Source organism: Papaver somniferum, chromosome 5, assembly GCF_003573695.1.
Source record: "Papaver somniferum cultivar HN1 chromosome 5, ASM357369v1, whole genome shotgun sequence".
Lineage (NCBI taxonomy): Eukaryota > Viridiplantae > Streptophyta > Magnoliopsida > Ranunculales > Papaveraceae > Papaver > Papaver somniferum.
The window spans coordinates 38,606,083-38,618,385 of record NC_039362.1 but is presented as its reverse complement, the minus strand read 5'-3'; the positions used below and the strand labels follow the sequence as shown (position 1 = coordinate 38,618,385).

General features: G+C 40.5%; 1 protein-coding gene across 1 annotated transcript; it reads left to right on the top strand.

The window, feature by feature from the left end:
- Positions 1-7,927: 7,927 nt before the first annotated feature.
- On the top strand, positions 7,928-8,677 carry LOC113278959. Its single transcript, XM_026527678.1, has one exon. It carries the CDS (start codon positions 7,928-7,930, stop codon positions 8,675-8,677), a length of 750 nt encoding a protein of 249 aa, XP_026383463.1.
- The last annotated feature ends 3,626 nt before the right edge of the window (positions 8,678-12,303 follow it).

Sequence of the window (12,303 nt, the reverse complement as noted above, 5' to 3'; positions counted from 1 at the left end):
TGAGGCACCACAAAAGTTTTAACACACCAATATTAAATGTATCTAAGTTTTTGCACAAATTTAACCTTAGCTCATTGTACGATAGAATTAGGTAACACTTTGATCTTGCTACCGAATAGGGAACGCCTGAAACTCAGTTCACTGTTCACTGAGAAAGGTCCGGAATCTGTAAGTTACATTCTTACAGAGGTTGGCGATAGAATACAATCATATAGTGTTATCATCATTGTACAAGAGATGTCTCCAAATTTCTCAAAGACCCAGCTTTTCAAAGAAATATTCGAGGAGACATGTTTTGATCGCAGATCAACCACTTTACCACCAATAGACATCATTCACAAGGTGCCTGAGATTTTCGTTTCAACTAAATTTCGGCTACAATTTTCTATTAGGTTCTACAAATGAAACATTGGAAGCCGAACTCAACGGTTGAACTTATTCGATGTGTTTGAAACCAAATTATATCAAGGTAATTCTTTTCTGAAGTACAGTCATTTTTTTTGGGTGGTACATTCCGGACTTTCACCTTTTATTTTGAGTAGGTGCTTACAATCTCTTAAACACAGGTTAGCCTATCAAATGGAAGTGTTTAAAATACGAAAAAACTAAGTAATCATAAATGCTTCAAAGGGGTGAGATGATATCCAATTTCTTTTTTTTTTTTTGGAGCAGTAGATGGGAAAATAATGTGCATATACATAGGTTAATAACCTCTTGAGAAGCAAACTAGGCATGATTGACCTGTTTACTACTGCGGACATATGCCTTCCGAACAGCATGTGCATATACATATATTAATGATACAATCATATAGTTATTAGCTCAGTACTCAATACATGTCTAAAGCTAGAGGTGTAAAACGTGCCGGCCCAGCACGGCCCGACACATGAAGTCGCGTGCTTCACGTGTCATGTGTCGTGCTGGGCTGTACCAACGATTTAAACGTGTTGTGCCGTGCTGTGCTTTACTAGTCAAAAGCTAGGCACAACACATCCCATGGGCACAACACGTAAGGTGTTGTGCCATGTTGTGTCGTGCTGACACATGTGCTATAAACAATTTGAGATCACTTAATGGTATACATATAATTTGAAATTATTTCAGAATTTATTTCATGTAAAATTAACAAGTTTATTCAATAAAAAGAAATATCGAACCAAATATAAAATTGGATCATTGTCATGTGAATTAATGTTCTAGTCAAGTATATATAGGTAACGACATTATAACAACGATGTTGATATATATGTTCCAAATATTTAGGCATTATATGTGTTGTTATAAAAATAAACTAGCATAAAATGTCAAAAGCTATCTAGAATAGTGACTTTTTTGTGAAATATACACAAAATGTGATGTATTATACCTTGTTATATTATGTATTTGTGCACGCTATGACGTGCTTTGTTAACGTGTTGTGCTGGGATGGACCACGTACTTATCCGTGTCGCGTGCTGTGCTGTGCTATTGTGCTGATTAGACTAACCCAACACAACCCACGAAACTAACGTGTTGTGCCGTGCTGGGCTGGACTGGGCTCCGATTTTAGCGTATTGTGCTCGTGCTGGCACAACCCAATTTACACCTCTTACACTTTAACGTTTTAGAAATTGTTGTCAAATTTTGGATACAAGTAACAGTTGAGTGAACAAATATGAGATCTGAAATAATACTTCAATTTTTCATTCTATTTATCATGCTCATGCGATCCTGGGAACATTTAGGCGGATGCTCTGTGTGCTCGATGGACAATTGTCTTATCCCGATAAGTATCTGTTTCCAATGTGCCACGAGATGGAGTAATTAAAAACTACTGAACTTCTCTTTTCGCTGGGGATATGCATGAGAAAAGGGGAAAAAAGTTGCTCTTAGAGCATCTCCAATGATAGGGGTGGAGGTCTTAAAAAGACATGACACCTAGGATTTAACACCTTTCTTGCCAAGAATTTATCTCCAATGCCAAGGTCAAGGTAAAGGTAAATGCATGACATGGATGCCATCTCATAGGAAAGGGTAAAGGAGAAAGTCATATCTTTACATTCTCCATGACCCAAAGTCTTTTGATAAATCATCAATTCTTTATTAAAAAGTTAATTTTTCTCTAAGTTTTAGGGGAATAATACCTTGACATTGGAGACTGAATTATAGATTGAAAATATAACTTTCATTTTTTTTTGCCACATAGTAATGACCTACGACAAAAAGGTATTAATAGGACCTCCACCTAATATTACCTTCACCCCTAACATTGGAGATGCTCTTACTCGGTATGATGAAGTTGTGACATCGTGGTCAACCTATGGCCTCGATACTCATCATATTCTTCGATTTTGGAAAATGTAAGTACAACTAACAAATTCATATCCTTAACCCAGAAACAGACCCGTGAGTAGCACGGGTGAAAAATTAGTTTATTTTACGGAAAATGGGTCATTTGTCCAAAAAAATTTAAAACATGGTTCAAATGGAAGAGTAAAAATTAGTATGGGTGAAATGGACAAAAAAAATAGCAAGGATGAAACTGGATTCATCGCGGCTTAAACTTAAAAAATAGCAAGGATGAAACTGGATGCATCCTGATATAAATTAAAAATAAGAAAAAATATTTGAAAATTGGTAGGATGAAACTGGTTACATCCTGGCTATTTTTATATTTTTGTCCATTTAAACAGTATCAAAATGTACAAGTCTTTTTCACCCAGAAATTCTTGATTTTGGTCTTTTTAACCAATTTTGTGTTTATTTTAGTACAATTGTCATTTAGTTATAGGTTATTTAATCTAAAAGGTGGGCCAAAGTAAATTTAAAACAGAAAAATTGATGATATGGGTATGATGGGAGTATCTAAACTTAGATATTCTCATCCAAACTTAAACTGCCAACTCACACCAATTTTTGATTATCCAATTACTATTGGAGAGAATTTTTTATGTTAGAGTATCTAAAATTCTACGTGACACCAGTTTTTTTAGAGACCTGATTTCCATTGGAGATGCTCTTAGGGAAGTTAGATTTTGTGGTTGATGGTAATGAATCTCTCGGATATGCTTAAGAACCCAAACACCCAAATTTATCATGGGGCTACATAAAGGAAAGTGTTTATCATGGGGCAGAAAGATCCGTTCATAGAGTACACAAATGAAGGGGTATCCTTAGTGCTTCTAATGGTACATAGAGGAACAACCTAGAATTTTGGTGATTTTATATCTTGAAACTTAGGATGATCGACTTCGCGACAGTTGACAAAATAGAAAATGACGGTGGCAATTATTGTGGTGTGTTAGCCAATCAGTAATCACCAACTACAAATTGCTGATTTAATCAATAAATTTATTGACTGTTTAAAATGAAAATAATAGTAATTTATTTGAGTATAGTCCTTCAGTCCTCAACTCGTTGACGACCCAAAACACAAAAAGTTCATTGCTTTATTTGGACAAATGTGCGTCAGAAAGGTTGTCTGAAATGTTCTCTCCAAAGAGGCATTATGTTCGGAATCTATGGAAAATTACTACTGAACACAAACCCCTAGCAAAGTAACAATGTGAGAGCGGTAACGATTTACCCAATTAAGTGGAAGACCTACCAGAAAGAACTATCTTTAAATCATGTTTTGGTAGATCGCATAGCCTCAAGGGAAAACCTTTCCGGAAAGAACCTACCCAAGGCTTGCATTACTCTCATTCGGTACGATTAAATATAATGTAAGATTAAGATAAAGTCAACTGAAGTTTAAGATGCATACATATAAAAAATCCGAAGTATGCAAGTGACTTATCTTCACCAGAATGAATCTAAAAAAACAGGAGTAGTATTTTAGTAGCTACCCACTCCTAACAAAAATTAATATCTTCCAATGGAGTCGTTGTAACCCGTAAGGTTGTAACGTAGTCCGAGTTTGACATTTCGTGTACCCACGTCTTTAAACATAAAATTGGTCAATTAATCCAATAACGATAATTTCTGGGTGAAAAAGACATGTAAAATTTGATACTGTTCAAATTGACGAGAATGTAAAAATAACCAGGATGTAAATAGTTTAATCCTACCCATTTTCAAATACTTTTTCTTATTTTTAATTTATATCTGGATGCATCCAGTTTCATCCTCGCTCTTTTTAAAATTTAAGACAGGATGAATCGAGTTTCATTCTTGCTATTTTTTTGGTGTCCATTTCACCATACTAATTTTTACTCATCCATTAGAACCATGTTTTAAAAATATTTGGTCAAATGGCTCATTTTCCATTAAAAGTATAGCATGGATCAATAAGAATTACTTACTGAAATTAGAACGACTTCAATATTGTTACAGGACTACATACAAGCCGTATCAAACTTAACAACCTTCTATCTTTTGTTGACAAAAATGGCAAGCTCACCCTTTTCACGATTAGTATAGGAGGAGCCAATCAAATTTTATGGGGTTCCCAAACAGGTATAAAACAAAATAATCTTTACAATCATTAACTCTCATGAAATTTGGTAATTTTGGTCTTTTTTTTCTTCTAATTGGACCGAGATTTATTATATTAAAAAAAATATACAAAAGGTTAAGAAGAAGCAAAAAAAAAACTAATATAACGTCCCAAGTTTCGACAAAATGAGCAAAATTTAAATGGGAAAACTCTAAAGCCGGGACAATTTTATGGTCCAAATTTGGGTCAATGAATTCAGACTTTTGATCACTCTCCTCTTCACCTGCTACCAATCCTAATGTTAGAATTATTCCCTTCTCCACCGTTGAGATTGCACCGCATCTTGCCCCAAATCTGGACCATCTTTTGCTGTCCCAGCGTAGGAGGATCGATTTGGATGTATCATATTGCTCATTTTTCTTCTCCTTGCTATTCCTTATAATATTTTCTTGAGCGGTCACGTCAGTCCCAGCATCATTCAATTCAACCCAAGCAGTTCACCAATCTTTTGACTTCTTTTTTTTTTTCCGGAAAAAAGGTTAAACCTCGGTAGATATATTGACAAAGCCGATTTAGGAAATCAGATACCTTACAACAATTTTTCAAGATCATAAAGTAGTCATACAATTTATATTGTCTCCACCAATTCTTGCCTATCAGTTCTATTCCTCCATAACTAAGAACAAATTCAGAAGACCTTCTTCTCTCTCGCAAAGGAGAGGAACAAACAACTAGGGCCAAACTAGTTTTGAAAACAAATCTAGTTTGTGTTAATGCACAAAGCAAAGACTGGATCAGATCCAACCCATTTTCTTCACATGTAAATCCCATAAACTGGATTTTTTAAAATTTTGATTGCCTAGTGCAATCAGGGTAACAAAGACCCAACTAACAGTAGCCAGTAATAATAACCAAGTGACAGTAGCTAAGTAACAGTAACAGTGGTAGTCTGAATAGGTCTTTAAGTGTCTGGATCGGAAAAAATCGGGCTGACTCGATTTTGGAACAGTTGAAGTAGTTGTAGATGAACTTGATGATATGTTATGTGGTGAATGCTATGTGGGAATTAGGAGGTAAAATGGAAAATGATCACATAGTTGCCGATGAGAATATTCTGTGTATGCACATAATCCATCTCTCGACACGTGTCCAAAGATCTACACGTGGAAGGCATGCAGACCACTATTCCAAGGGGCACTGAAACTACGAACCACCGAGAAGTAGGGAAAGATGCCCTAAACGTTACTTTACCTAATCTCGAGGATAACTCAAAGATCGACGGTAGGGGTTAAAAATACTGACATGAGTGTGTTGGGACCTGCAGACAGCTAACTGTCGCACGCAGACGACCCAACCACCCACATTAAATTCCCTAACCATAAGGCACGTGTCAATATATCCAAGGAAGAGAAGGCATCGATCCAGCGGTATCAACAACAGCCGCTGGGGGCATCGGTTCGGAACGAAGACACCAGCGGGATTGGCACAGAGAATAAGAAGATAAGATTTCAACGGTCTCTGACAAGACACCCTGCATGTTTTTCCTATAAATACCCTCCTCCTCTGAGAGAGAAGGGGGGAACCAATCTGGAAGAGGGAAGAGAGAACTAGGAGAGAGAAATAGGAAGAGTAAGTATGATTTCCATTTCCTCCATTATCGTATTTCACTTAAAGTCATTCGACTTCATATATAACCCTTCAATACATAGTAAAACTCAACACCCCGTGGATGTAGGCCTTAGCGTTGAACCACGTAAATCTCTGTGTTATTTACATTTCAGCATTGTATTTACATTTTATTACTTATATCTGGATCGGTCACACTTCGTAATCTTGAGGGATGATTGATCTAACTTAATCTCGACTAGACAATGACGAGTCCGAAGACTCTGAGTCGATGAGTCATCGTGTTTATGCTATTTATAACCGTCATATTGTATATAACGTCTTTCATTTATGGATGCGAACATTGTTTGTGGACCTGTGGATGCCTTCGTGATTTATGTGTCCACAATCTGGCGCTAGAAACGGAGAACTGTCCCGATAAAAGATTTATCTTTCTTGTGATTTTTGAGCCTTTGATACTATTCCCCGTGAAATAGTATCTCAGACGGTTTATTCTAACTTCGTTATGGCCGCCTTTAAAGGCCTTGGCAATTCTATAAGAGTTTTACGTTGATTCTTCTACAAGAATTTTACACTGATTTTTCCATAAGAGTTTTTACGGTGGTTCTTCTACAAACTTCGTTTACGGACTTGTAAAAACAGCAGATCTGTTTCCTAGGATTTGTCTTCTCTGTTTTGAGGTAACAGATCTGCCATCTGTCCTTTTAAAATACCAAATCTGTCGACTTTGAGTGTTGAAACCGCAAATATGGTAGCTTTGATGTTTAAAACAAACAGATCTGCCAACCATTATCGTTTAAAACCGCAGATCTGTCGTATTAGGATGTTAAAACACATTTAAAACTCCCTCATGTTATTCTTAGAGCTTCACTATGGATCGAAGGAATCAAGAAAATCCAATACCTCTGAAGAGGGGAGTAATAGATGGAATATCTTTTTCGCACCTTCGGTGTCGTGATCGCCCGCACTTAAGTTTAACTATGCTAACAAAACCGTTGCGATCCCTTTTTCCCTCGACTGCTTATCGTCTTTTGCAGGAATCTGACATGGAAAAAGTCAAAGAGGTAGGAAAAGGAAAGGCCCCATGAAACGCTGAGGACCACACCAGTTGTGACCCGCAGTAAGCAGAAGGGTGAGAAGGCAAATACCGCGACCCAGAAGGTGGACACAGCTGAGATCACCTCACCAATGAACGCCATCACGATAGCATCGGCAGCGGTCAAAGCCCTTGCGGCACAGGATGATAAGACCAATCTAGCAATGGGATCACACGTTCATGAGCAACGTGAAGGGTTCGCAGAATCAACAATGCACCAGGCAGCCTTCGGAATGCCGTAGACAAATGATCAAAACCAGACCATTCCAACCACTCAGTCATTGCTAACGATGAATCAACCCATCGTAACACAAGGAGAGCCACCGATGAGGGATACCGATCCCCCTTCCCCAAAAATCCATACAATCGACGAAGGTCGGACCATGGCGGTTGGAGGGCAGGGACAGGTCGGGACACCAAACCAAGGATCGAATCATTCCTCCCAATTGATGGCAGATCTCGAAGAACTAAAGAAGAATCAGAGAACATACGCAGAAGCAGTGGCAATACTGGCTAGAGAAAACCAGGATCTCAAAAATAAGATAGCGAACCAACATGACGAAGCTAATTCAAAAGCACCAGAGCCAAATCACGATCGAAGTATGGTCGTAACAAACGAAGCCAATCCCGAGCCCTTGAACTAAGGACACATCAGGGGAAACCGATCGTCAGACCAAGAATATGATCCTGAAGACTCGGATTACTTCGATAGTAATGATCGAAGACCAGGGCAATCCGCAGTAATAGCCGTCCATCACTGTGCGATAGAAGATCTTCGCACTGAAATAATGGCAGAGATCAAGCAGCTGAAGGCCAAGCAAGGAGGTGGAAGATTAGAGGAAGTCATGATAGAAGCTAATACTACTCCTCTAGTCCCAAGATTATCCAAAGCTGAAATCCCTAAGAAATGTCCGATCCCAGCATTTGAATGCTACGATGGATCCAGCGATCCCGCGGCCCATCTTCGGTATTACAATCGTATGTTGGCTCGATGGGATCAGGACGACGTGGTCCTCTATAGATATTTCCCTTCGATCTTGAAGGGATCGGCTCTGTCCTGGTTTGATAACCTACCTCCCAACTCCATCGGATCGAATGAGCAACTCACCGAAAAGTTTTTAAGAACTTACGTGTATAACAAGGTCGTCCACGTTGGGATGGACAAGTTATTCTCATTAGACATCAGATACAAGGAGACGACCAGGGAATACACGGATAGATGGCATAAGATATGCCAGGCTGTAGGGAATGTGTACCCAGTGGTCAGCATTAACTTCTACAAGTGGGGTTTAGACAGGATGAGCCTGTTGTTTGTCGAGATTCATGGGAGTGTACCCACGACGGAAGGGGATCTTCGAGTAATCATCGAAAAACACGCCAGGTTGGAAGAAATCCAACGAGAAAATCTGAGGGTCCATGCTCAAAGATCTCATCGAACTCACTTCACAGAGCAGGCCAGTGGATCGAAAAGAAGTTCGATTGAACGCCCATACGAAACGATGATCGAAGGTTCGAAGATCGAGTCTACACGAAGCTAAACACAAGTTACGCTCGAATCTTAAAAGAAATTAAGGGTCGAGAAAACTTGGAATGGCCATGGTCAAAAGGAAAGCAACCCCCAAGATCCGAAAAATCGAAGGAATACTGCGACTACCAATGTTTCAATGGGCACCCAACCGAGAAGTGCAAGAACTTGAAGATAATGGTCCAAAAGCTTATCGACAACGGAGAACTGAAGCAATACATAAGGAAGGAAGAAGCAGATGACAGGTCGAAACGAAGCAAACAAGTTCAACTGCCTGAAGGAAATCGAACGCTAAACACCATTTCGTGTTCGGAAGCCGCTGGACCTTCGTTAACAACGCAGATTGGAAAATGGCTGAGAAACCAATTCAAGGACTACTGCGAGTTGTACAAGATCGATGGGGTAGAGATAAACGATCACGAGCAATGGATGGATGCACCGATCACTTTCGAGGCAGATGATATGGAGGAAGACATGGAGGATCACAATGATCCTTTGATCCTCACACTGCCTATAGCAGGGTGCAACATCAAGAATATCCTCATTGACGGAGGAAGTTCAGTCAACGTCTTGTTTTATGATACGTTCAAACGAATGGAGCTAAACGACGAGTAGCTGATATCTTCGTACCACACCATTTATGGATTCAACGGGGATCCTACGAAACCATTGGGGGACATTTTTCTACAAACAAATGCAGGACCGATGAAGATAGACACCCGTTTCAGCGTGGTAGATGTTCCTTCCCGATACAATACTATCATCGGACGAAGATGGGTACACAAGCTCAAGGGGATAGCATCAACTTATCACCAGTGTCTTCGATTCCCATCACCCGAAGGGATAATGGAGATCAAGGGTGACCAGGTCACTGCTCGGGAATGCCAAGCTATGCAAAACCAGCTCAATAACGAGCTATATGAGCAATGGAAATCCCGCAGAAGCCGGAACAAGGAAGCTGCCAAAGAAAAGGCCATTGATTTGTACCTCGAAGGAATCGCAGGAAAAAGCCTGACGAAGGGGGGCGACGTTCAATGCGCTGAGGCAAGTACCTCAGGGGCCAAGACGACAGAGGAGCCTACCAAATAACAATTAAAGAACGTCCCTCTCCTAGGGGAACCGAAGCCTACATTTACATCTTTGGAACCCGCTAAGGAAATCAACATAGGGCCAGAGAAAGATCCGAAAATGATCAAGATAGGAACTTTAATGAGCAAGGAAAGAGAGCTAGCCCTAACCCAACTACTCATATAGTACGCGGATGTCTTCGCGTGGAAATTAGGAGACATGCCGGGAATAGATCCGAAGATAATTCAACATGAGCTCCGTATAAAACCAGGCAAAACTCCTTTCAGACAGAAGGTACGCAAGATAGCTTCAGAGTATCATCAGCCCATTGAGAAAGAACTCAGCAAGTTTCTAAAAGCAGGATTCATCAAGGAGGTGAAATACCCCACGTGGATTTCGAACATGGTCATCGTGCCAAAGAAAAACGGAGGGGTGAGAATTTGCATCGACTTCACCAACCTCAACAAGGCCTGCCCTAAGGACAATTATCCACTCCCTAGCATCGACCAACTGGTCGAAGCTGTGGAAGGATACGAAGAACTATCCTTCATGGAAGGTTACTCAGGATACAACCAGGTTTTCCTGGCGGAAGAAGACCAACAACACACAACATTCTACACCCCTCACGGCCTCGATTGTTACACAAGAATGCCCTTCGGACTGAGAAATGCGGGGGCGACATATCAAAGGATGGTCGACGCTATATTCAAACCGTGGATAGGGAATACGCTGGAGGTCTACGTAGATGATATGCTGGTCAAAATTAAGTTGCGCGCATACCATCACCAGGATTTGAGAGATATCTTTGAGGCTATGAGGAAGCACAACATGAAAGTAAACCCGTAGAAGTGTACGTTTGGTGTTACTTCAGGGAAATTCCTTGGATACCTAGTAACTAAAAGGGGCATTGAATTCGATCCTGCCAAAATCCAAGCCATCGTATAAATGCCGTCCCCGAAGAACTTGAAAGAAGTCCAAAAACTCAATGGATCCCTAGCAGCGCTAGGGAGGTTTATCTCAAGATTTTCAGATAGATGCAAACCCTTTTTCAGCATCCTCAAGAAGGGATACAAATTCGAGTGGACCCCTGAATGTGAGATAGCTTTCCAACAAATTAAGGAGTACTTGGCAACAATCCCCATTCTCCAGAAGATGGATCCTGACGAAGTATTGGCTCTTTATATATCTACAACCGATGATGCGGTCAGCGCAGTGCTGGTTAAAACCAATACGAAGATTGAGCAGCCAATTTACTATGTCAGCAAGACACTTAACCTGGCGGAACAGAATTACACGAAGATCGAGCAGCTCATTTTGGCACTAGTATGGGCAACTCAGAAGTTGAGAACATATTTCTTGACTCATTACATTCGTGTCCCCTGAAAAGCACCGTCAGAGGCTATTCTCAAAAGCACCGGGAAAGTTGGGAGGATAGCAAAATGGAACACACATGTCGACCAATTCAACATAATCCATGAGATTCAACATTCCCAGAAATCTCAAGTTTTGGCAGATTTCCTAGCGGACTTACCTCTGGACAATGACGAGGAAGTCCAAGGCATGCCAGAAACCGAAGATGGAAAGGACCCTGTCGATATTCTGGAACCTACAAACCAAAAGAAATGGGAACTCTTCGTAGACGTGTCCAGAAATCGGGAAGGTGCTGACATAGGCATCGTAATCACCACCCCCACCGGAGAAAGGATCGTCCATGCGCTGAGACTAGAGTTCAAGGGGCATACCAACAACATCGTCGAATACGAGGCTGTGGTACATGCTCTTCGTTTAGTAATAAAAATGGGCTTAACTGAGGTACGCTTTACAAGTGACTCACAGCTGGTCATACGAAAAATCGGGCTAGAATACAATGTCTACGACGAAACCCTTTCAAAGTATATGGCGTTAGTCCAGACACTGGCATCCCAGATACCGAACATCAATTTTCGGCACCTATGCAGAAAGGAACTCAGGCATGCCGATGCCTTGGCATACATTTCATCTATGTTAAAAGATGAGAGCGTGAAAGCTATCAAAGTATCCAGGGTGTACGAACCTTCCATCATCCCTCAGCAATCCCCCGCCACACACCGCAAGGACAACGTTGGGGAGGAAATTGCTGAGGATGATGCATGAGAGGATATTGCCAACGATTTCATGGAAGATGACATCGTAACGAAAGCAAATGAGGATGAGGATTTTACCAAGGAAAAAGATTGGAGATATGAGATTCATCTTTACCTTCAAGAAGGTACTTTACCTGCAGACCTGAAACTAGCCAGGAAGATACAATCCAAGGCAGGGAGATATGACCTCCGCGACATGATCTTATATAAAAAATCTTTCCTCGGACCATTACTACGATGCGTGTCAAGACAAGAGGGGCACCTCATTATAAAAGAAATACATTATGGCGATGCAGGGAATCATAGCGGAATGAGATCGTTATCGGACAAGGAAAAAATGTAGGGGTATTACTGGACGCATATGATAAGAGATGCATCTAGGATTTCCAGAAGATGTGATGAATGTCAACGGTTTTCCAGAAGGATCCATGCTCCCGCAACAAAGTTA